This window comes from Ranitomeya variabilis, chromosome 1, assembly GCF_051348905.1.
Source record: "Ranitomeya variabilis isolate aRanVar5 chromosome 1, aRanVar5.hap1, whole genome shotgun sequence".
Classification (NCBI taxonomy): domain Eukaryota; kingdom Metazoa; phylum Chordata; class Amphibia; order Anura; family Dendrobatidae; genus Ranitomeya; species Ranitomeya variabilis.
The window spans coordinates 293027996-293054912 of NC_135232.1; the positions used below are offsets into that span (position 1 = coordinate 293027996).

The 26917-nt window shown below is 44.3% G+C and overlaps 1 protein-coding gene across 2 annotated transcripts in view; it reads right to left on the bottom strand.

Moving 5' to 3' along the window:
- Window positions 1–23399: 23399 nt before the first annotated feature.
- CRYBA4 (crystallin beta A4) overlaps window positions 23400–26917 on the bottom strand; it is a 227314-nt gene continuing 223796 nt past the window's right edge. For both annotated transcript variants that reach the window (XM_077295345.1, XM_077295354.1), the window contains exon 6: window positions 23400–23633. In XM_077295345.1, the coding sequence (XP_077151460.1) occupies window positions 23486–23633 (148 nt within the window). In that variant the 3' untranslated portion in view covers window positions 23400–23485. The remainder of the gene's footprint in view (window positions 23634–26917) is intronic.

Here is a 26917-nt window from a genome sequence, read left to right on the forward strand (position 1 = left end):
TTGTGAATTCTGCTTTTGGGCTCCCTCTGGTGGTTGTAGGTGGTAATGCAGTTGCCCCTGAGTTGCAGTCCTGGTCAGGTGTATCTGCTGATTGCAGTTCTGACTGGGGTATTTAGGCGTGCAGGATTCATTAGTCCTTGCCAGTTGTCCATGGTTGTTGGGAGGTTTTGGTCCTGGTTTGGTTCCTTCTGCCTTCTGCCAAATCAGCAAAGATAAGTGTCTGGTTTTGTTTCTGTGGCACACATGCTGTGTGCTTAATAATTCTGTGCTATTCAGTGTTTTTTGTCCAGCTTAGATTGTGTCAGTATTTTCTCAGTCTTGTTGGATTCTCTGGAGTGGCAGATATACATTCCATGTCTTTAGTTAGATTGTGGAACTTTTTGTATTATCTGCTGTGGATATTTTTGGAAGGGTTTTAATACTGACCGCTTAGTATTCTGTCCTATCTTTCCCTATTTAGCTAGAGTGGCCTCTTTTGCTGAATCCTGTTTTCTGCCTGCGTGTGTCTTTCCTCTCCTACTCACAGTCAATATTCGTGGGGGGCTGCCTATCCTTTGGGGTTCTGCTCTGAGGCAAGGTAGTATTCCTATTTCTATCTATAGGGGTATTTAGTCCTCCGGCTGTGTCGACGTGTCTAGGGTTTGTTAGGCACACCCCATGGCTACTTCTAGTTGCGGTGTTAGTTCAGGTTTTGCGGTCAGTACAGTTTCTGTTGTGAATTCCGTTCTTGAACTCACTCCTGTGGTCATGAATGATACTTCGGCAAGTTCTGTCCATGGACTCCCTCTGGTGGCTGTGAGTGGAACTGCTGGTTCTGAGGTTGCTTCCTCAGCTGCCCTCGTTTGCGGCTGGGTTGGCTTCTCTATTTAACTCCACTCAGATCGTTACTCCGTGCCAGCTGTCAATGTATTAGCACTGGTTCAGATCTCTCTCTCGGATCTTTCTGATGACCTGTCTACTCCAGCAGAAGCTAAGTCCCTGCTAGTTCATTTGTTGTTCATTGTGTACTGAATATATTTCTTAGTACTTGCTAAGTTCTAGTCCAGCTTGCTAACATGATATTGCCTTGCTAGCTGGAAGCTCTGGGTTGCAGAGTGGCACCTCCGCACCGTGAGTCGGTGCGGGGGTCTTTTTGCACACTCTGCGTGGCTTTTTGTAGTTTTTTTGTGCTGACCGCATAGATCCCTTTCCTATCCTTAGTCTATCTAGTAAGTCTGGCCTCCTTTGCTGAAACCTGTTTCATCCCTGTGTTTGTGACTTTCCTCTTAACTCAGTTAATATATGTGGGGGGCTGCCTTTACCTTTGGGGAATTTTCTCTGAGGCAAGGTAAGGCTTATTTTCCTATCTTTATGGGTAGTTAGCTCTTAGGCTGTGAAGAGGCGTCTAGGGAGAGTTAGGTACGCTCCACAGCTATTTCTAGTGTGTGTGTTATAGGATTAGGTGTCATGATCTCTGCAGGCAGAGATCATAGCAAGCCTATAGAGGGACAAGCTCTCGGAAGATGGAACTATACTGACCATGAACTAAGCCTGCCGCGCAACTAGAAATAGCCAGGTAGCATTTCCTATTTATCGCTAGATGCCCAGCTCTGGCCTAAGACCTAAATAGCTAGCAGAGGGAAATATAAGACCTGGCTCACCTCTAGAGAAATATTCCAAAGAAGACAGTAGCCCCCCACATATAATGACGGTGAGTTCAGATGAAACAACAAACGCAGCAGGAAAATAGTCTTAGCAAATTTGAGGTCCGCTTACTAGATAGCAGAAGACAGATAGTATACTTTCATGGTCAGCAGAAAAACACTAACAAAACACCATCCAGAGATTACCTTAAACTCTGGCATTAACTCATAACGCCAGAGTAGCAATCCCTGATCAACGAGAGCTTTCCAGACACAGTAACAAAACTTCAGCTGTGAACTGGAACAAATAGGCAAAACAAAACATGGACAAAAGTCCAACTTATCTAGTAGTAGTCTAGAAGCAGGAACAAGCACTGAGAGGCATCAGATAACATTGTTGACCGGCAAGAAACCACCAGAGAAATGAGCTTAAATAGCGACACCCACTACTGATGGAACCAGGTGAAACAGGAAAGAGGATGACAAGTCCAATTCCACAAGCGGCCACCGGGGGAGCCCAGAATCCAAATTCACAACAGTACCCCCCCCTCAAGGAGGGGGCACCGAACCCTCACCAGATCCACCAGGGCGACCAGGATGAGCCCTATGGAAGGCACGAACAAGATCAGAAGCATGAACATCAGATGCATTGACCCAAGAATTATCCTCCTGGCCGTAACCCTTCCAGTTGACCAGATACTGGAGTCTCCGTCTGGAAACACGAGAGTCCAAAATTTTCTCCACAACGTACTCCAACTCACCCTCAACCAACACCGGAGCAGGAGGCTCAACTGAAGGTACCACAGGTACCTCATACCTGCGCAATAACGACCGATGAAAAACGTTATGAATGGAAAAGGACGCAGGGAGGTCCAAACGGAAAGAAACAGGATTAAGAATCTCCAATATTCTATAAGGGCCGATGAACCGAGGTTTAAACTTAGGAGAAGAGACCCTCATAGGGACAAAACGAGAAGACAACCACACCAAATCTCCAACACAAAGCCGAGAACCAACACGACGATGACGGTTGGCAAAACGCTGAGTCTTCTCCTGGGACAACTTCAAATTGTCCATAACCTGCCCCCAGATGTGATGCAATCTCTCCACCACCGCATCCACTCCAGGACAATCCGAGGATTCCACCTGACCGGAGGAAAATCGAGGGTGAAACCCCGAATTACAGAAAAACGGGGACACCAAGGTGGAAGAGCTGGCCCGATTATTGAGGGCGAACTCTGCCAATGGCAAAAAAGCAACCCAATCATCCTGGTCAGCAGAGACAAAACACCTCAGATATGTCTCCAGGGTCTGATTAGTCCGCTCGGTCTGGCCATTAGTCTGAGGGTGAAAAGCAGATGAAAAAGACAAATCTATGCCCATCCTAGCACAGAATGCCCGCCAAAATCTAGACACAAATTGGGTACCTCTGTCAGAAACAATATTCTCAGGAATACCGTGCAATCGGACAACATTCTGAAAAAACAGAGGAACCAACTCAGAAGAAGAAGGCAACTTGGGCAGAGGAACCAAATGGACCATTTTAGAGAAACGGTCACAGACCACCCAGATGACAGACATCTTCTGGGAAACAGGCAGATCTGAAATAAAATCCATCGAGATGTGTGTCCAAGGCCTCTTAGGAATAGGCAAGGGCAACAGCAGTCCGCTAGCCCGAGAACTACAAGACTTGGCCCGAGCACAAACGTCACATGACTGCACAAAGACTCGCACATCTCGTGACAGGGAAGGCCACCAGAAGGATCTTGCCACCAAATCCCTGGTACCAAAAATTCCGGGATGACCTGCCAATGCAGAAGAATGTACCTCAGAGATGACTCTGCTGGTCCAATCATCCGGAACAAACAGTCTATCAGGCGGACAACGATCCGGTCTATCCGCCTGAAACTCTTGCAAGGACCGCCGCAGATCAGGAGAAACGGCCGACAAAATTACTCCCTCCCTAAGGATACCTGTGGGTTCAGAATTACCAGGAGAGTCCGGGTCAAAACTCCTAGAAAGGGCATCTGCCTTAACATTCTTAGAACCCGGTAGGTATGACACCACAAAATTAAAGCGAGAAAAAAATAAAGACCAGCGCGCCTGTCTAGGATTCAGGCGTCTGGCAGTCTCAAGATAAATCAAATTTTTGTGGTCAGTCAATACCACCACCTGATGCCTAGCCCCCTCGAGCCAATGGCGCCACTCCTCAAACGCCCACTTCATGGCCAAAAGCTCCCGATTCCCAACATCATAATTCCGCTCTGCGGGCGAAAATTTGCGAGAAAAGAAGGCACAAGGCCTAATGACGGAGCAGTCGGAACCTTTCTGCGACAACACTGCCCCAGCTCCGATCTCCGAAGCGTCAACCTCAACCTGAAAAGGCAGATTCACATCAGGCTGACGCAACACAGGGGCAGAGGCAAAACGGCGCTTAAGCTCCTGAAAGGCCTCTACAGCATGAGGGGACCAATTAGCAACATCAGCGCCTTGTCTGGTCAAATCAGTCAGTGGTTTAACGACATCCGAAAAACCAGCAATAAATCGGCGGTAAAAGTTGGCAAAGCCCAAAAATCTCTGAAGACCCTTAAGAGAGGAGGGCTGAGTCCAGTCACAAATAGCTTGCACCTTGACGGGATCCATCTCAATGGAAGAGGGAGAAAAAATATACCCCAAAAAGGAAATTTTCTGGACCCCAAAAACGCACTTAGACCCCTTCACACATAAAGAATTAGACCGCAGAACCTGAAAAACTCTCCTGACCTGCTGGACATGAGAGTCCCAGTCATCAGAAAAAATCAGAATATCATCCAGATATATTATCATAAATTTATCCAGAAAATCGCGGAAAATATCATGCATAAAAGACTGGAAAACTGAAGGGGCATTAGAAAGACCAAAAGGCATGACCAAATACTCAAAGTGGCCCTCGGGCGTATTAAATGCGGTCTTCCACTCATCCCCCTGCCTGATCCGCACCAAATTATACGCCCCACGAAGATCAATTTTAGAGAACCACTTAGCACCCTCTATACGAGCAAACAAATCAGTAAGCAATGGCAATGGGTATTGATACTTAACAGTGATCTTATTCAGAAGCCGATAATCAATACATGGTCTCAAAGAGCCGTCTTTTTTTGAGACAAAGAAAAACCCAGCTCCCAAGGGAGAAGAAGATGGACGAATATGTCCCTTTTCCAAAGACTCCTTTATATATTCCCGCATAGCAGCATGTTCCGGCACAGACAGATTAAACAAACGACCCTTGGGATATTTACAACCCGGTATCAAATCTATGGCACAATCGCACTCACGGTGCGGAGGTAACGACCCAAGCTTGGGTTCGTCAAAGACATCTTGATAATCAGAGAGGAACTCAGGGACTTCAGAGGGAATGGACGACGAAATAGAAACCAAAGGTAAGTCCCCATGAATACCCTTACATCCCCAGCTCAACACAGACATAGCTCTCCAGTCCAAGACTGGGTTGTGAGACTGCAACCATGGCAATCCCAGTACCAAATCGTCATGTAAATTATACAGCACCAGGAAACGAATAATCTCCTGGTGATCCGGATTGATACGCATGGTTACTTGTGTCCAGTATTGTGGTTTATTATTAGCCAATGGGGTGGAGTCAATCCCCTTCAGAGGAATAAGAGTCTCCAAAGGCTCTAAATCAAAACCACAACGATTGGCAAAGGACCAATCCATTAGACTCAGAGCGGCGCCAGAGTCAACATAGGCGTCCGTGGCAATGGATGACAAAGAGCAAATCAGGGTTACAGACAAAATAAACTTAGACTGAATGGTGCCAATGGAAACAGACTTATCAAGCTTCTTTGTACGCCTAGAGCATGCTGATATAACATGAGTAGAATCCCCACAATAGAAACACAATCCATTCTTCCGTCTAAAATTCTGTCGCTCGCTCCTGGACAGAATTCTATCACACTGCATACTTTCTGGCGTCTTTTCCATAGACACCGCCAGATGGTGCACCGGTTTGCGCTCCCGCAGACGCCTATCAATCTGAATAGCCATTGTCATGGACTCATTCAGACCTGCAGGCACAGGGAACCCCACCATAACATCCTTAACGGCATCAGAGAGACCTTCTCTGAAAGTTGCCGCCAAGGCGCACTCATTCCACTGAGTAAGCACAGACCATTTACGGAATTTTTGGCAGAAAACTTCAGCTTCGTCTTGCCCCTGAGATAGTGCCATCAAAGTTTTTTCTGCCTGAAGTTCCAAATGAGGTTCCTCATAAAGCAAGCCCAAGGCCAGAAAAAACGCATCCACATCGCGTAACGCAGGATCCCCTGCTGGCAATGAGAAGGCCCAATCTTGAGGGTCACCCCTGAGCAAGGAAATCACAATCCTAACCTGCTGAGCAGGGTCTCCAGCTGAACGAGACTTCAGGGACAAATAAAGCTTACAATTATTTCGGAAATTCTGGAAGCTAGCTCTATTCCCTGTGAAGAACTCCGGCAAAGGAATTCTCGGCTCAGATACCGGAGCATGTACCACAAAATCTTGTAAATTTTGTACTTTCGTGATGAGATTATTCAAACCCGCAGTTACACTCTGGAGATCCATTATTGTCAGGTGCACACAGAGCCATACAGAGATTAGGAGGAGAGAGAGAAAAAAGACTGCAGCAAGGCAGACTGGAGGAAAAAAAAAAAAAAAAAAAAAATTCCAGCAGACTTCTTATAACTCTCCTTTCTCAACCTGGGTCTTTAACACTTTATGGGCCGGTCAAACTGTCATGATCTCTGCAGGCAGAGATCATAGCAAGCCTATAGAGGGACAAGCTCTCGGAAGATGGAACTATACTGACCATGAACTAAGCCTGCCGCGCAACTAGAAATAGCCAGGTAGCATTTCCTATTTATCGCTAGATGCCCAGCTCTGGCCTAAGACCTAAATAGCTAGCAGAGGGAAATATAAGACCTGGCTCACCTCTAGAGAAATATTCCAAAGAAGACAGTAGCCCCCCACATATAATGACGGTGAGTTCAGATGAAACAACAAACGCAGCAGGAAAATAGTCTTAGCAAATTTGAGGTCCGCTTACTAGATAGCAGAAGACAGATAGTATACTTTCATGGTCAGCAGAAAAACACTAACAAAACACCATCCAGAGATTACCTTAAACTCTGGCATTAACTCATAACGCCAGAGTAGCAATCCCTGATCAACGAGAGCTTTCCAGACACAGTAACAAAACTTCAGCTGTGAACTGGAACAAATAGGCAAAACAAAACATGGACAAAAGTCCAACTTATCTAGTAGTAGTCTAGAAGCAGGAACAAGCACTGAGAGGCATCAGATAACATTGTTGACCGGCAAGAAACCACCAGAGAAATGAGCTTAAATAGCGACACCCACTACTGATGGAACCAGGTGAAACAGGAAAGAGGATGACAAGTCCAATTCCACAAGCGGCCACCGGGGGAGCCCAGAATCCAAATTCACAACAATTAGGATTTGCGGTCAGCAGAGTTCCCACTTCCCAGAGCTCGTCCTGTCTTCTAGTTTAACCATCAGGTCATTCCAGGTGCACCTAACCACCAGGTTCATAACAGTACAGCCGGCCCACAAAGTGTTAATGCATCTCAATAGAGGGATAAGAGAAGTTCTGAGACCATTTTTTTTTCTGCAGTGTGTTTTGTCTTTCTTTTCCCCTTAACCTCTGGGTGGTTCAGGACTCAGGTGTAGATATGGACATTCAAGGTCTCTCCTCTTGTGTTGATCACCTCACTGCGAGGGTACAAAGCATTCAAGATTATGTAGTTCAGAATCCTATGTTAGAGCCTAGAATTCCAATTCCTGATTTGTTTTTTGGAGATAGATCTACATTTCTGAATTTCAAAAATAATTGTAAACTGTTTCTTGCTTTGAAACCCCGCTCCTCTGGTGACCCCATTCAGCAAGTAAAAATCATTATTTCTTTGTTACGTGGCGACCCACAAGACTGGGCATTCTCCCTTGCGCCAGGAGATCCTGCATTGCTTAATGTAGATGCGTTTTTTCTGGCGCTTGGATTGCTTTATGACGAACCTAACTCTGTGGATCAGGCAGAGAAAATCTTGCTAGCTTTGTGTCAAGGTCAGGATGAAGCGGAGGTATATTGCCAGAAGTTTAGAAAGTGGTCTGTGCTTACTCAATGGAATGAGTGTGCCCTTGCAGCAATTTTCAGAAAAGGTCTTTCTGAAGCCCTTAAGGATGTTATGGTGGGGTTTCCCACGCCTGCTGGTCTGAATGAATCAATGTCCTTGGCCATTCAGATCGATCGGCGCTTGCGTGAACGCAAGGTTGTGCGCCATTTGGAGGTGTCCTCTGAGCAGAGGCCTGAGCCTATGCAATGTGATAGGACTTTGACCAGAGCTGAACGGCAAGAACACAGACGTCAGAATGGGCTGTGTTTTTACTGTGGTGACCCCACTCATGCTATCTCTGATTGTCCTAAGCGCACTAAGCGGTTCGCTAGGTCCGTCACCATTGGTACTGTACAGCCTAAATTTCTTTTGTCCGTTACTCTGATTTGCTCTTTGTCGTCCTACTCTGTTATGGCATTTGTGGACTCAGGCGCTGCCCTGAATTTGATGGACTTAGAGTTTGCCAGGCGCTGTGGTTTTTTCTTGGAGCCCTTGCAGTATCCTATTCCATTAAGGGGAATTGATGCTACGCCTTTGGCCAAGAATAAGCCTCAGTACTGGACTCAGTTGACCATGTGCATGGCTCCTGCACATCAGGAAGATGTTCGCTTTTTGGTGTTGCATAATTTGCATGATGTGGTCGTGTTGGGTTTGCCATGGCTACAGGTCCATAATCCAGTATTGGATTGGAAATCAATGTGTGTGTCCAGTTGGGGTTGTCAAGGGGTACATGGTGACGTTCCGTTGTTGTCAATTTCTCCTTCTACTCCTTCTGAAGTCCCTGAGTTTTTGTCGGATTACCGAGATGTATTCGATGAGCCCAAATCCAGTGCCCTACCTCCTCATAGGGATTGTGATTGTGCTATTAATTTGATTCCTGGTAGTAAATTTCCTAAGGGACGACTTTTCAATTTATCTGTGCCGGAACACACCGCTATGCGGAGTTATATAAAGGAGTCCTTGGAGAAAGGGCATATTCGCCTGTCGTTGTCACCGTTGGGAGCAGGGTTCTTTTTTGTGGCCAAGAAGGATGGTTCTCTGAGACCTTGTATAGATTACCGCCTTCTCAATAAAATCACGGTCAAATTTCAGTACCCTTTGCCTCTACTGTCTGATTTGTTTGCTTGGATTAAGGGGGCTAGTTGGTTCACCAAGATAGATCTTCGAGGGGCGTATAATCTGGTGCGTATTAAACAGGGCGATGAATGGAAAACAGCATTTAATACGCCCGAGGGCCATTTTGAGTACCTGGTGATGCCATTCGGGCTTTCTAATGCTCCATCTGTGTTTCAGTCCTTTATGCATGACATCTTCCAAAAGTATTTGGATAGATTCATTATTGTATATTTGGATGATATTTTGGTCTTTTCGGATGATTGGGAGTCTCATGTGAAGCAGGTCAGAATGGTGTTCCAGGTTCTTCGTGCTAATTCTTTGTTTGTGAAGGGGTCTAAATGTCTCTTCGGAGTTCAGAAGGTTTCCTTTTTGGGTTTCATTTTTTCCCCTTCTACTATTGAGATGGATCCTGTTAAAGTTCAGGCCATTTATGATTGGACTCAGCCTACATCTGTGAAGAGCCTTCAGAAATTCTTGAGCTTTGCTAATTTTTACCGCCGCTTCATCGCTAATTTTTCTAGTGTTGTTAAACCGTTGACTGATTTGACCAAGAAAGGTGCTGATGTGGTGAATTGGTCCTCTGCGGCCGTTGAGGCTTTTCGGGAGTTGAAACGCCGTTTCTCTTCGGCCCCCGTGTTGTGTCAGCCAGATGTTTCGCTCCCTTTTCAGGTCGAGGTTGATGCTTCTGAGATTGGAGCAGGGGCTGTTTTGTCTCAAACATCTTCTGATGGCTCTGTGATGAAGCCATGTGCTTTCTTTTCTAGAAAGTTTTCGCCTGCTGAGCGTAATTATGATGTTGGCAATCGGGAGTTGTTGGCTATGAAGTGGGCGTTCGAGGAGTGGCGACATTGGCTTGAGGGAGCCAAGCATCGCATAGTGGTCTTAACGGATCACAAAAATCTGACTTATCTCGAGTCTGCTAAGCGTTTGAATCCTAGACAGGCTCGATGGTCGCTGTTTTTCTCCCGTTTCAATTTTGTGGTTTCATACCTTCCGGGTTCTAAGAATGTGAAGGCCGATGCCCTTTCAAGGAGTTTTGTGCCTGATTCTCCGGGAGTTCCTGAGCTGGCTGGTATTCTCCAAGAGGGGGTAATTCTGTCTGCCATCTCACCTGATTTGCGGCGGGCGCTGCAGGAGTTTCAGGTTGATAGACCTGACCGTTGTCCAGCGGAAAAACTGTTTGTCCCTGATAGATGGACTAGTAGAGTTATCTCTGAGGTTCATTGTTCGGTGTTGGCTGGTCATCCTGGGATTTTTGGTACCAGAGATTTGGTGGCTAGGTTCTTTTGGTGGCCTTCCTTGTCACGGGATGTGCGTTCTTTTGTGCAGTCTTGTGGGACTTGTGCTCGGGCCAAGCCCTGCTGTTCTCGTGCCAGTGGGTTACTTTTGCCCTTGCCAGTCCCGAAAAGGCCTTGGACGCATGTTTCCATGGATTTTATTTCAGATCTCCCTGTCTCTCAAAGGATGTCGGTCATCTGGGTGGTTTGTGATCGCTTCTCTAAGATGGTCCATTTGGTACCCTTGCCTAAATTACCTTCCTCCTCTGGTTTGGTTCCACTATTTTTCCAGCATGTGGTTCGTTTGCATGGCATTCCGGAGAACATCGTGTCGGACAGAGGTTCCCAGTTTGTTTCAAGGTTTTGGCGGTCCTTTTGTGCTAAGATGGGCATTGATTTGTCTTTCTCTTCGGCTTTCCATCCTCAGACAAATGGCCAAACCGAACGAACTAATCAGACTTTGGAGACCTATCTGAGATGCTTTGTTTCTGCTGATCAGGATGATTGGGTGACCTTCTTGCCATTGGCTGAGTTCGCCCTTAATAATCGGGCCAGTTCGGCTACCTTGGTTTCGCCTTTTTTTTTTGTAACTCTGGTTTTCATCCTCGTTTTTCTTCAGGGCAGGTTGAGCCTTCGTACTGGCCTGGTGTGGATTCTGTGGTGGACAGGTTGCAGCAAATTTGGACTCATGTAGTGGACAATTTGACATTGTCCCAGGAGAAGTCTCAACGTTTCGCCAACCGCCGTCGCTGTGTTGGTCCCCGACTTCGTGTTGGGGATTTGGTTTGGTTGTCATCTCGTCATGTCCCTATGAAGGTTTCTTCTCCTAAGTTTAAGCCTTGTTTCATTGGTCCTTATAAGATTTCTGAAATTCTCAATCCTGTGTCGTTTCGTTTGGCCCTTCCAGCTTCTTTTGCCATCCATAATGTGTTCCATAGGTCGTTGTTGCGGAGATATGTGGCGCCTATGGTTCCCTCTGTTGACCCTCCTGCTCCGGTGTTGGTCGAGGGGGAGTTGGAGTATGTGGTGGAGAAGATTTTGGATTCTCGTATTTCGAGACGGAAACTTCAGTACCTGGTGAAATGGAAGGGCTATGGTCAGGAGGATAATTCCTGGGTTTTTGCCTCCGATGTCCATGCGGCCGAGTTGGTTCGTGCCTTTCATTTGGCTCGTCCTGATCGGCCTGGGGGCTCTGGTGAGGGTTCGGTGACCCCTCCAAGGGGGGGTACTGTTGTGAATTCCGTTCTTGAACTCCCTCCTATGGTCATGAATGATACTTCGGCGAGTTCTGTCCATGGACTCCCTCTGGTGGCTGTGAGTGGAACTGCTGGTTCTGAGGTTGCTTCCTCAGCTGCCCTCATTTGCGGCTGGGTTGGCTTCTCTATTTAACTCCACTCAGATCGTTACTCCATGCCAGCTGTCAATGTATTAGCACTGGTTCAGATCTCTCTCTCGGATCTTTCTGATGACCTGTCTACTCCAGCAGAAGCTAAGTCCCTGCTAGTTCATTTGTTGTTCATTGTGTACTGAATATATTTCTTAGTACTTGCTAAGTTCTAGTCCAGCTTGCTAACATGATATTGCCTTGCTAGCTGGAAGCTCTGGGTTGCAGAGTGGCACCTCCGCACCGTGAGTCGGTGCGGGGGTCTTTTTGCACACTCTGCGTGGCTTTTTGTAGTTTTTTTGTGCTGACCGCATAGATCCCTTTCCTATCCTCAGTCTATCTAGTAAGTCTGGCCTCCTTTGCTGAAACCTGTTTCATCCCTGTGTTTGTGACTTTCCTCTTAACTCACAGTTAATATATGTGGGGGGCTGCCTTTACATTTGGGGAATTTTCTCTGAGGCAAGGTAAGGCTTATTTTCCTATCTTTAGGGGTAGTTAGCTCTTAGGCTGTGAAGAGGCATCTAGGGAGAGTTAGGTACGCTCCACAGCTATTTCTAGTGTGTGTGTTATAGGATTAGGATTTGTGGTCAGCAGAGTTCCCACTTCCCAGAGCTCGTCCTGCCTTCTAGTTTAACCATCAGGTCATTCCAGGTGCACCTAACCACCAGGTCCATAACAAGTTTCCACCTACTCCAGAGAAAGTTCATGCGGCTCCAAAGTCACCGGATCATAACACCAAACCCTAACCCCAACTCTAGCCCCAACCCTAACCCTATCTTTAGCCCCAACCCTAACCCTATTTTAGCCCCAACTCTAACCCTAACTTTAGCCCCAACCTTAACTTTAGCCCTAACCCTAACCACAACCATAATGGGAAAATGGAAATACATTTTTTTAGTTTTATTATTTTTCCCTAACTAAGGGGGTGATAAAGGGGATTTGATTTACTACTTATAGCAGGTTTTTAGAGCGGGTTTTTATGTTTGGCAGCTGTCACACACTAAGACGCTTTTAATTGCAAAAAATAGTTTTTGCATCACCACATTTTGAGAGCTCCGATTTTCCCATATTTTGGCCCACAGAGTTATGTGAAGTCTTGTTTTTTGTGGGACGAGTTGACGTTTTTATTAGTACCATTTTAGGGCACATGACATTTTTTGATCGCTTTATATTCCGATTTTTGTGAGGCAGAATGAACAAAAACCAGCAATTCATGAATTCCTTTTGGCGGGGGTGTTTATACCATTCCACGTGTGGTAAAATTGATAAAGCATTTTTATTCTTTGGGTCAGTATGATGACAGCGATACCTCATTTATATCTTTTTTATGTTTTGCATCTTTAATACAATTAAAACTATTTTATGTAAAAAATAATTATTTTTGCATCGCTTTATTCTGAGAGCTAGCATGAGACAGCATGAGGAAAATCTTACCAAGGTTTGACTGTCTGAGCAAGTTCATCACAATCATCCAGCAGCTCCATGATGGTAGTGATGGTGTAGTTCCTGATTGATGGAGACAAATCAGAGGCCTTCCCAGTTACAAACAGTGTAAAACAAGGCTGTGTACATGCCCCGACCCTGTTCAGTATGGTATGCTATTTTCTGCCATACTGCGATGACGGAATCCATGTCAGGTACAAGACTGGCTGCAAGCTGTTCAACCCCAGATGGCTGAAGGCTGTTACATAGGTGCATGAGACTGGTATCCTTGACTTCTTATTTGCTGATGACTGCACACTTAACACAAGCACAGAGAAATAGATGCAGTATGAAATGGACAGTTTTTCACAAGCTTGCGACAACTTCGGTCTTGTTATCAATACCAAAAAGACAAAAGTTATGTACCAACCTGCTCCAGGAAAAACATACCAGCAGCCACGCATTACGGTGAAGGAGCACAACCTCAGAGCAATTGACAACTTCACCTACCTGGGCAGCACACTCTCTGCATAGTGATCATAGACTCTGAGGTCAACAACAGAATTGCCAAAGCCAGCATCGCCTTCGTGAGACTGCGAAAGAACGTCTGAGAACAAAGGGGACTCAGGCTTACCACTAAGCTGAAGGTTTACCGTGCGGTGGTCCTTACCACACTTCTCTATGCCAGCGAGACCTGGAGTGTCTACAGCGGGCATGCCACACAGTTCAATCACTTTCACTTGACGTGTTTCCACAGACTTGTCCACATTAGGTGGCAAGACAATGTCCCCAACACGGCAATACTGGAACAATCTGGGCTCTGTAGCATTTATACTCTCCTACTGGGATCCAAGAAGTGTCATTTCTCCTTGTGGAGAGTGACATGTTAAGCATGTCGAGATGAGGAGACTTAAAGCCTCAATGCTCCTCTGGGAAATATGCAAATTGTTTCTTCAGCGAGGAAGAGGACTACAACTCTAGTGCCACCTATTGGAAGTAGCAATCCTAACAGTCAATGTCGACCCTTTAACGAGCCTTGTCACATGACTTAGGATAAAAAACCATACCAGAAACTCAATTTGCAGACATTGTGTTTCGGGGTACTGCCCCTCGTCAGTGCAAAGTGGAGATCTCCTACTGAAAGCTCAAGCCTGGTGGGCTGGACATGTGGTCAGGATGCCAGACAACTGTTTGCCAAAACAACTGCTGTACAGAGAACTGTGTTAGGGAAAGAGAGCAGTCGGGGGGCAGTAGAAACATTATAAAGATTGCTTTAAAGCTTCTCTAAAAAACCTTGGAGTCAATGTAAAGTTGTGACAGGGGCTGTCATCTGCCTCTCTCTCTCTCGAGAAACAGTGTTTGTATAAAGTGTGTCCATCTTTTCAGTTAGCCATTAAAAGGTATCAACCACTGAGGACTCTCAAATCTAAATATTTTTCTGTACAAAGTGTGTGATTTTAATGTATTTTTATGACTATATTAATATGTGGAACTGCGTAGAATTTTATAGTCACTAATGTGCACAGTTAACGTAAGTACTGTGACAAATGTATAATGTGATTTATGTATAGTTTATAAGGAAAGTACAGGGTTAAGACAGGACATAAGTATAGCATAGGACATAGGGATTAAGAAAGGGGAAAGATTCAGTTGTGGGCATACCAGATATAGGAAGTAGATAGTAAATTGCACAGGTTAGGATACAGTTAAATGTCTGGGATCAGCCCCACAATGGGAGAGGCAGAGTCAGTTAAGAAGGAGAGCACTTCCTGGTTTTAGTGAGCCAGATGAGAGTTGGATATTTGATCTGAGATAGATAAAGTGTTAGCAGGAGTTCAATGCCAGCGCAAGCATCATGGGAATAGTTGTAACGGTGCTCGCGCTGATGTCAGTGAGTTGAACTGAGTTCATTGGCTGTGAATTCCCAGGACCTTTCTGACAGCACCATGAGCATGAGAACCTTCTCATAGTTGAGATGATGTTGGTCAGGCCATAGGAGTTCACTGCAAGACACTGAGCAGGGCTAGCACACGCTGCTCAGTGTCTCTGCTGGATGGCCGGATGTATAGTACATCATACGACAATGCAGCCTGCCATCTAGATGTAGCAGAGATAGACCTGTTGCGGGACAAATTGATTATTATCTCCTCTGTGGACAGTTTAGGAATATTGTTGCTTATTATTTTAATTCTGTTACAGGTGACTTTGGCTTCTGTGGACTGGGACATAACGCGAGTATGGTTTAATTTGGATTCGTTAAAGGAGTCTGTGTCATAAAGGACTTTATTCTGAGTGTGTGTATTTTTTTTATACAATTTGATTATGGGGTTAGTAATAGGGGCATCTTATAGATGTCTCTCCATTGCTAACCTCTGGGCTTGATGTCAACTGACAATACAAAGGTGACATCAACCCCTCAACTATCACCCCGTTTGCCATCACACCAGGATAAGATGGAAGAGCAAGGTTAAGTGCCAGATCTGATGCATCTTATGGACGTGTCATTTCTGGGATGGCAGAGAGCTGATGTATTTAGTCTGGGAGGGTGCCAATATCCATGGCTCCTTCCTAGACTATTAATATCAGTCTGCAGCTTATCTGCCTAGCCTTTCCTGGTTATCAAATACAGGGGGACCCTACATCATTTTGTTCCCCCATTTTAACCTCTTTCTGACCTCGGACGGGATAGTACGTCCGAGGTCATATACCGCGCTTTGATGCTGGGCTCCGGCAGTGAGCCCGCATCAAAGCCGGGACATGTCAGCTGTTTTGAACAGCTGACATGTGCCCGCAATAGCGGCGGGTGAAATCGCGATTCACCCGCCGCTATTAGCTAGTTAAATGCCGCTGTCAAACGCTGACAGCAGCATTTAACTGGCGCTTCAGGCCGGGCGGCTGGAAATGAGCGCATCGCCGACCCCCGTCGCATGATCGGGGGTAGCGATGCTTCTGCACTGTAACCATAGAGGACCTTGAGACCTCTATGGTTACTGATGCCGGCCGGCTGTGAGCGCCACCCTGTGGTCGGCGCTCATAGCACACCTGCATTTCTGCTGCATAGCAGCGATCTGATGATTGCTGCTATGTAGCAGAGCCAATCGCGTTGTGCCAGCTTCTAGCCTCCTATGGAGGCTATTGAAGCATGGCAAAAGTAAAAAAAAAAGTTATAAAAAATGTGAAAAAAATAAAAAAATATAAAAGTTTAAATCACCCCCCCTTTCGCCTCATTCAAAATAAATCACTTAAAAAAATCACAAACCTACACATATTTGGTATCGTCGCGTTCAGAATCGCCCGATCTATCAATAAAAAAAAGGATTAACCTGATCGCTAAATGGCGTAGCGAGAAAAAAATTAGAAACGCCAGAATTACTTTTTTTTGGTCGCCGCGTCATTGCATTAAAATGCAATAACGGGCGATCAAAAGAAGGTATCTGCACCAAAATGCTATCATTAAAAATGTCAGCTCCACACGTAAAAAATAAGCCCTCACCTGACCCCAGATCATGAAAAATGGAGACGCTACGGGTATCGGAAAATGGCGCAATTTTTTTTCTTTTTTTTAGCAAAGTTTGCTAAAGTTTGGAATTTTTTTTTCCACTTAGATAAAGGAGAACCTAGACATGTTTGGTGTCTATGAACTAGTGAACCTAGTAAAAAAAGCCAATCAAAAAAACAAGTGTGGGATTGCACTTTTTTTGCAATTTCACCGCCCTTGGAATTTTTTTCCCATTTTCTAGTACACGACATGCTAAAACCAATGATGTCGTTCAAAAATACAACTTGTTTTGCAAAAAATAAGCCCTCACATGGCCATATTGATGGAAAAATAAAAAAGTTATGGCTCTGGGAAGAAGAGGAGCAAAAAACGAACACGGAAAAAAGGAAAATCCCAAGGTCATGAAGGGGTTAATAACCAGAAAAGGCTAAGTATACAGCTGTGTGCTGATATTAATAGCCGGAGAACCTTTATGAATATTGTCTCTTTCCCAAAATATTAACATCTGCCCCCAGCCATCGGCTTTCCCTCTGTTAATTATGAAAATTACGGGGAACCCAACACGTTTTTTTCAATTACTTTTTTAATTGTTAACAAGAACAGTAAGGTCTCCTGAGTTCATAGCAGCTGTTTCTCTTCCTTTTATAGATGCCTCTCTGTTACTAACCCGTGAGCTTGATGTTACCAGACAATACAAACGTGACATCAACTGCACAAATATGAACCCCACTTGCCACCGCCACAGGTCAAGTGGAAAGAGCTGGGCTAAGCGCCAGAATTGGGTCATTTAATAGATGCGCCTTTTCTACAGGCTGCTATTTTTAGGCTGGGGGGAATATCCATGGCCATTTACCAGCCTGAGAATGCCAGCCCTCAGCTGTCTGCTTTAGCTTGGCTGGTTGTCAATAATAGGGGGAACCCATGCCTTTTTATTAAATCATTTATTTAAATAATTAATAAATGGACATTTCTATTCTTGATAACCAGTCTTGCTGAAGCTGACAGCTGAGGATTGCAGCCCGCCACTATCAGTTTTGCCTTACTGGTTATCAAAAATACAGGGGAACTACATCAATTTTTTATTTATTTATAGTACAGGCAGCAGCTGATGGATACTCTCATCAGCCGCCGCCTGATCTCGCTGTTAACAGTTAAATACAACTCTCAACATTGTCCCCTGCTAGGGTTGATCGCACCGGGCAACAACACGAACAGTACCGCTGATTTCCAAGGGTCAGTACATGTCACACTGATGACACATGGATGTCATCAGTGTGCACGTGTGTGGAATGTTTTGTGGCCCATGCTATTACCGAAACACTGGCATCTGAAAGATCCCTTAGTGAACTCGATCATTTACCGAACTTTGGCCAACTTTTGCCGATTTTTATGGAAAAATCTCAGGAATCTGAACATGAATCTGAATGTGCAACATTTTTGCCAAATGTGAGATTGGTGAACATACCTGTATTCCAAACAAGTTCACTCATGTATGCTCAGGAACTTGTGCAGCTGAAGATAGGAGAATCTTTGAGGCAAAAAGAAAGCGAACTGTGTGCAAGGCACTAGCGGTATCTACTGTCTACTTATGTAACGTATGTGGACAAACCTTCAGAGCCAGGATTGGCCTCATCACTCATCACATGCCACTGATTCTCCTCTAAACCATTGGTGGGGCCCAGTCCACTGGTCAGGTCTGAAATCTGTGGCTTCTGGATGGGAGTCCTGTGATCTGCCTCCTATCTGCCGACGCTCTCAACACTTTTGATTGGTCGGCCTGTCATGACTTCATTTTTGTGGAGTGGCACATATGTTATTACATGCCAGGCTAGCTATTTAAAATAAGAGTCACAGATTCGAGCAGGTGGGAGGCAGTTCTCTGGACTGTGGACTCCTGATCACTGACCTGGCTGGTGGTCCAACAAATTGATCTGCACAATTCTAGTTCTAAGGCCAGTTCAAACATTCAGTGTTTGGTCAATATTTTACCTTAATATTTGTAAGCCAAAACCAGGAGTGGGTGAAGAATACAGAAGTGGTGACGTGTTTCTATTATACTTTTCCTCTGATTATCCCACTCCTGATTTTGGCTTACAAATACTGAGGTAAAATACTGACAAAATACTGAACGTGTGAACGTGGTCTTAGAATAGTTTACATCAGTTATACATTTCTGCATCCATATTGCAAGTTCTTGCCTCACTAGAGGTCTAATTATACAAATTGACAGCATCATAAATTCCTATGATTGTTTTTAGGCTACGGTCACACGTTGAGCATTTGGTCAGTATTTCACATCAGTATTTGTAGCCAAAACCAGGAGAAAGTGAAAAATGCTGAAGTGGTGAGATGTTTCTATTATACTTTTCCTCTCATTGTTCCACTCCTGGTTTTGGATCACAAATACTAATGTGAAATACTGAGCAAACACTAATGTGTGCACATGGCCTAAGGGAATGAATGCTGTCCCCTGTATGTTCTCTCTCCTGTGTATATTATGCCTGTGTTTGAACAGTAGGTGGTAGCAGAGAGGTTTTGTGTGACTGCTTAGGCTGGGGTCACACATGGCGTAAGACAATACGCCACGTATTATACGTCCGTACTACGGCCGTAATACGGAGAAATGTTCCCAAAATAGTGATCCGTAGTCAGGGTGTGTCAGCGTATTTTGCGCATGGCATCCTCCGTATGTAATCCGTATGGCATCCGTACTGCGAGATTTTCGCGCAGGCTTGCAAAACCGACATCTAATGGATTTATGTGCTCAAATGTTAGGGAAAACATATATACAGTATATATATATATATATATGTAATTGAGACACATATATATATATTCTGTATTTAGATTTCATTCAGCGCGATATCTGTGAACAGCCGGTAATTCAATTGCCGGCTTTGCATTTCTCCTGCACAAACCCGACAGGATATGAGACATGGTTTACATACAGTAAACCATCTCATATCCCCTTTTTTTTTGCATATTCCACACTACTAATGTTAGTAGTGTGTATGTGCAAAATTTTAGCGCTGTAGCTGCTGAAATAAAGGGTTAAATGGCGGAAAAAATTGGCGTGGGCTCCCGCGCAATTTTCTCCGCCAGAATGGTAAAGCCAGTGACTGAGGGCAGATATTAATAGCCAGGAGAGGGTCCATGGTTATTGGCCCCCCCCGTGGCTACAAACATCTGCCCCCAGCCACCCCAGAAAAGGCACATCTGGAAGATGCGCCTATTCTGGCACTTGGCCACTCTCTTCCCACTCCCTGTAGCGGTGGGCTATGGGGTAATGAAGGGTTAATGCCACCTTGCTATTGTAAGGTGACATTAAGCCAGATTAATAATGGAGAGGCGTCAATTATGACACCTATCCATTATTAATCCAATTGTTGGAAAGGGTTAAAAAACACACACACACATGATTTAAAAGTATTTTAATGAAATAAACACAGCGGTTGTTGTAATAATTTATTGTTCTCGCAATCCATTTCCAGGCCCTCGCTTGGCAAAATAATAAACGCACAAGATACATACCTTCTGATGTCAGATCACGTCCCACGAAGTAATCCATCTGAAGGGGTTAACTAATATTACAGGCAGAGCTGCGATAAACCACTCGCTCGTGCCTGTAATCCCCCGGGTGCTGAAAGGAAAGCAGGATCTATACTTACATTCAGTCGCGGTGAGGCGCCCTCTGGTGGATGTTCTCATGAACTGCAGCCTGGGAACTTTTTCCCACGCTCCAGGTCATATGAGGACATCCACCAGGGGGCGCATCACCGCGACTGAAGGAAATGTAGGTCAATGACCTACATTTCATTCATTCGCCGGGGATTACAGGCACGGAGCACAGCTGCATTTAGCAGGGCTCCTGCCTGTAATATTAGTTAACCCCTTCAGATGGATTACTTCGTGGGACGAGACGGTTCACCAGAAGGTATGTATCTTGTGCGTTTATTATTTTTCAAAGCGAGGGTGTTCCTGATGGATTGAGAGAACAATAAATTATTACAACAACCGCTGTGTTTATTTCATTAAACTACTTTTAAATCATGTGTGTGTGTGTGTTTTAACCCTTTCAGACAATTGGATTAATAATGGATAGGTGTCATAATTGACGCCTCTCCATTATTAATCTGGCTTAATGTCACCTTACAATAGCAAGGTGGCATTAACCCTTCATTACCCCATATCCCACCGCTACAGGGAGTGGGAAGAGAGTGGCCAAGTGCCAGAATAGGCGCATCTTCCCGATGTGCCTTTTCTGGGGTGGCTGGGGGCAGATGTTTTTAGCCACGGGGGGGCCAATAACCATGGACCCTCTCCTGGCTATTAATATCTGCCCTCAGTCACTGGCTTTACCATTCTGGCGGAGAAAATTGCGCGGGAGCCCACGCCAATTTTTTCCGCCATTTAACCCTTTATTTCAGCAGCTACAGCGCTGAAATTTTGCACATACACACTACTAACATTAGTAGTGTGGAATATGCAAAAAAAAAGGGGATATGAGATGGTTTACTGTATGTAAACCATGTCTCATATCCTGTCGGGTTTGTGCAGGAGAAATGAAAAGCCGGCAATTGAATTACCGACTTTTCACTAACAGCGCTGCGTATTTCTCGCAAGTCACACTGCAGGTCCGTGTGGAATCCGTATTTTTCTCGCCCCCATAGACTTTCATTGGCGTATTATTTGCGCAATACGCTGACAAACGCAGCATGCTGCGATTTTGTACGGCCGTAGAACGCCGTATAATACTGAACCGTAATATACGGCTAATAGGAGCAGCCCCATTGAGAAGCATTGTGCCGTATGTAATGCGAGTTTTACGTACGTAGTTTTTGCGCTCTTACGTACGTAAAACACGCATGTGTGACCCCAGCCTTATAGGAAAGAGTAAGCACGACAGTTTGCACAGTGAGTGTATGTGCAGGCCGAGCACAGATACAGCAGTTGTGTAGGGTTACCTGGGCTGTGGGGCCCTGCAGCTTCAGAAGGTGTCTGCCAAGCAGAAGGTTGCAGTTGCTAAACATTTGTCCCAAGGGGAACAGTTGGTGCTTGGGGATCTGGTGTGGGTGTCCACTAAAACCCTTAAACTCAAATTACCCTGTTCTAAGCTAGTCCCTTGGTTAATTGAACCTTTTCCCATTATGAAGGTGGTTAATCCGGTTGCTTTTAGGATTAAGCTCCTTGCTGCCATTAGGGTCCCCAATGTCTTTAATTGGTCCCTCCTAAAGAAAGCTCAGAGACCAATGGTCCCTCTTTCCCCCGTCCTGTCTTGGTGGATAGTCAAGAGGAGAATGAGGTCGAACATATTATTGATTCCATAAAAGTGTGGAATTCTGTTCAATATTTTATTCACTAAAAGGGGTAGGGTCATGGGTCCCCAAGGGGCGCATTCATGAGTGTGTGTTTCCTGGCAAACCGGAAGCTGATAGTCTGGAGGTCCAGAATTCCTTTTTTTTGGTCATCACAATGCAATAAAAGGAAATCAAAACATCATATCTACCCCAAAATGTTGTCAGTAAAAATGTCAGCTCAAGGCGCAAAAAATAAGCCCTCACGCAGCAACAGATCCCAAAAAATGAGAACGTCACGGGTCTCGGAAAGTGGTAACAAATGCAAAATTGTTTTTTCTTTTACAAAATTCTGAATGTATTTTTTAGTGCTTAAATTATAAAAAAAAACTATACATGTTTGGTGTCTGCATACTCATACTGACCTGAAGAATCATAATTGCCAGTACAGTTTTACCATATAGTGAACATCGGAAATAAAAAAAAACACAAAAAAAACATAGTGGAATTGCATTTTTTTGCAATTTCACCACAATTGAAATTTTGTGTTTCAGTACACTATGTGACAGTATGAGTGATGTCATTCAAAAGAACAACTAGTCCTGCAAAAAACAAGCCCTCATACGGCTATATGGCTTGAAAAATAAAAATGTTATGTCTCTTGGAAGAAGGGGAGGGAAAAAATGAAAAAGAAAAACAGAAAATTGCCTGGGGGTGAAGGGGTTAATAGCGTGTTTTATACATGACCGGTTCCCATTAAATACTGATATTATCCATTGCAATTCAAAATCCACTTTGCTGCTCATACAAGTTTATTGAGCTTTTTTTCCCAAAAAGGTTTTTGAAAGCTTGCTGCAAAAAAAGAACCGTCATGTCACTTGTTTGAGGAGGACTCCGAACTAGACGGCATCAAAGTATATATATATATATATATATATATACATATATATATATATATATATATATATATATATATATATATATATATGTATATATATCCCAACATGGCAGTGATTGGCTTGTTATCAGCTAATTGTAGCTGAAGTAACGTTTCCTGGCAATGGAACTTTTTATTTTTGGCTTAAAATAACACTAACAATATCAAATATAAAAATCTGAAAATTCAGTCTGACAGAAATTACCCATTTCCATTTCCACTGAGGAACATTTGGCCTCAGCTGACGTTCCACTTATATTCTAATGTTATGTATAAAGTCTAATCTGAAAAATTATTATCTAAAATGTTGGTATGGTCATATTTCTTAAAATGCCCTTGAGACACTTAGGCGATACTTATTCTCGTCTGTGATGCCAAGCTGCTTGATTCAACTCAGGTTGGTGATTTTCATCTGTAGCCAAGTGACATTTCCAGATCCTCCCAGGGGGAACGCGTGTGGCATTACAATCATTTGTATCATTGTTGCCTTGCTAATTAGCACACTACTATCAGCCAAGTTCTTCCAATGCACTTACATTCATTAAACCTCCCGTGACGGATACGCTGTTTATTTTGAATGTTCCCAGAATTGTTCCTTGATTATGGCACTATACGAGAAATCCTCAAATTGTTCCATGATGATGGCACCATACAAAAAGTCCCCAATGAAACGCCGCGAGCATGTCCAGTGATAAACAAAAAGCTTTATTCTCTTTAAACCTCACTTTGCTAGCCTCAGGATAAAACATGTGGTTGCACATAACAAGTGTTTACTGCTGGATTCTGCGGATGGATTGGATCTGGAAAGTCTGTGCATGAGATCCCCATTCCCTCCAGTGTTTGTACTCTCCTGAGTGACGGTCACATTCCAGGATGTACTGGAAGCCACGATAACCGGGATACTGGTAGCACACCCAGCTGTTAATGTAGAAGAAAAAATACATATTTTATGCAATTTATGTAATCCAGTAATTACTATATATATATAATGCCTCAATAATATTTCAATACATGGATATTAGTGATGAGTGAACGTGCTCAGAGAAGGTGTTATCCGTGCTTGTTCAGGTGCTAACAGAGTGTCTTCGTGGTGTTTGGACAGGGCCGCCATCAGGGCATTACTGCCCTTACTGCTGTATGGGGCCTGGTGAGCAGCAGTACAGAGAGGGGCCCGCCAGGCCCATCTCTATTGCTTCTGCTCACCGGGCCCCATCGTGCACTACTTTGACAGCTTTCTCGGAGCTCCACGGCCATCTAGCCTAGATGGCTGCGCAGCTCCTGCTCCCTTCCCTGGACTTCTAGTCAGGTGTCGGTGCATACGCGATGACGTCATCGCGAACGCGCCGACATGTATGAGGACACCAGAAGCAGAGCTGTGCCTGCTGGGGATTGTCTGTGAGTTAAATATGAAAAACGTATTTTTTTTTCTTTATAAAATGAATTAAATGAGTGAGGGGTGCTGCAAATAATGAAGAGTGGCTGCAAATGATGAAGAGGGGGCTGCAAATGATGAAGAGGGGCTGCAAATGATGAAGAGGGGCTGCAAATGATGGAGGGGGTGCAAACGATGATAGGAGGGCTGCAAATGATGAAGATGGGCTGCAAATGATGGAGGGGGCTGCAAATGATTGAAGGGGTGTTGCAAATGATGGATGGGAGCTGCAAATGATGAAGGGTGCTGAAAATGAAGAATGATGCAATTGATAGAAGGGGCTGCAAATGATGAAGTGGGGGAGGGGACTGCACATAATGAAGTGGGGGGGGGACTGCACATGATGAACAGAAGGGGACTGCGAATGATGAACAGAAGGGACTTCACATGATGAAGTGGGGGGAGGGGACTGCCCATGATGGAGAGGGCTGCAAATAATGAAGTGAGGAGAGAATGGGGGACTGTAAATGATGAAGTGAGGGGGAGTGGGACTGCAAATGATGAAGTGATGGGGAGGAAGGGAACTATAAATGATGAAGTGAGGGGCGAATGGGGGCCTGCAAATGATGAAGTGGGGGAGGGGGACTGCAAATGATGAATTGAGGGTGAGTGAAAGGGGACAGCAATTAAACTGAAGTTGGGGGATGGGGAGAGCAAATAAGGACCTGAGCACATAATGATAAATTTTGAGGGTGGTGGGAGTAAATGATGTATTGAATGTGGGAGGAGAGCAGTTGATAATGAATAGAGGGTTGGGGTGGGATAGAGAGAAGACATAACAATGAATTGGGGCAGAAGGGACATGTAAATATAATAAATTGGGGGAGTAGGAGGTACTGAGTGGAGGCCAGTACACTGACACTATATACAGAACTTCTGTGTATATTGTCACCAGTGATCACTATATTTCCTGAACACTTTCACTATATACAGAGCTCCTGTGTATCATGTCACTGGTGATCATTGTATTAGCTGTGCACTGATACTGTATACTATGTACAGAGCTCCTCTGTATAATATCACTGGTGATCACTGTATTATCTGTACACTGACACTATGTACAGAGCTCCTGTGTATAATGGCACTAGTGATCATTGTACTACCTGTACACTGACACTATATACAGAGCTCCTGTGTATAATGGCACTTAGTATTGTTTTTTTTGTTTTTATTAATGATCAGTATTGTAGTATTCGGTCACTATGTGGTGATAATATGTGGTCTGGTCATGGTGTGGAGGTATTTCTTCCTTGTATGTGGTATTATTCAGTCGCTATGTGGTGGCAATATGTGGTCTGGTCATGGTGTGGCAGTATTTTATCCTTATATGTGGTATTATTCGGTGACTATGCCATGGTAATAAGCGATCTGGTCATGGTGTGGCTGTATTTCTCCCTTTTATGTGGTAGTATTTGGTCAATATGTGGTGGTATTATATGGTCTGGTCATGGTGTGATGGTATTTGTCCGTTGTATGTGGTATTAATGGTCATTTTTTTAAAAAAAATTCCCTTAAAGAAAAATAAAGAAAAATATACCTAAAAAGAGTATTGGATATTTTAAGCAATGTTTAATAGGTTAGAGTAGAGTAGGGTTCGGCTAAAAGAGTCTACCTTGTCATGCTGGTGGCTTATCTTTTGGCCAAAACAAAAGCTGATGGCTATGTATGTGATATGGTGATTGCTGGGAACTGTTAATGTGTGATTGGTGAGGACGTGGTGCAGAAGATGAGTTTTTACAAGAATGGGCAGTGAGACTCTAGAAGGTTCTAGGTGTGGAGGCAAAGCTGGGGTGGAGCCTGAGCAGAGTCTCAAGGGGGCCTGAAAATGTTGCCAGTATGGGGCCCTGAAGTTCCGAATGGCAGCCCTGTGCTCGGATACTATGTTCGAGTCCTGGGCGGCATGTCTCGCGACTGAAAGGGTAAGTTCACACTATGCATTTTTTCAGTGTTTCTAATGCAAATTTTCAGCTGTGTTTTACAGTATCAGCTATGTCTATGAGATTTCTGAAATCTCATGCACACATTGGTTTTTTTTTGTCATCAGTATTTTGTGCTTTGCATGTTTTTTGCGCAATGGAGCATGTCACTTCTTTCATGTATTTTTCAGCGTTTTTCACTCTTTGACATGAATTGGTGGTGAAAAAACGCTGAAAATCCACAGCAAAAACAGAGGTATCAGATTTGTTGCATTTTTGTGCCAAAACCTTGATTTTGTAGAATAGTACATTTTTAACCCCTTCATGACCGTGGGATTTTTGGTTTTTCCGTGTTTGTTTTTCACTCCCCTCCTTCCCACAGCCATAACTTTTTCATCTTTCCGTCAATTTGGCCATGTGAGGGCTTATTTTTTGCAGGACAAGTTGTACTTTTGAACGACATCATTAGTTTTACCATTTCGTGTACTACAAAACGGGAAAAAAATTCCAAGTGCGGTGAAATTGCAAAAAAAGTGCAATCCCACACTTGTTTTTTGCTTGGCTTTTTTGCTAGGTTCACTAAATGCTAAAACTGACCTGCCATTATGATTCTCCAGGTCATTACGAGGTCATAGACACCTAACATGACTAGGTTATTTTTTACCTAAGTGGAAAAAAAAATTGCGCCATTTTCCGATATGCCATTTTTCATGATCTGGGGTCGGCTGAGGGCTTATTTTTTGCGTGCCGAGCTGGCGTTTTTAATGATTCCAATTCGGTGCAGATACGTTCTTTTGATCGCCCGTTATTGCATTTTAATGCAATGTCACGGCGACCAAAAAAACGTAATTCTG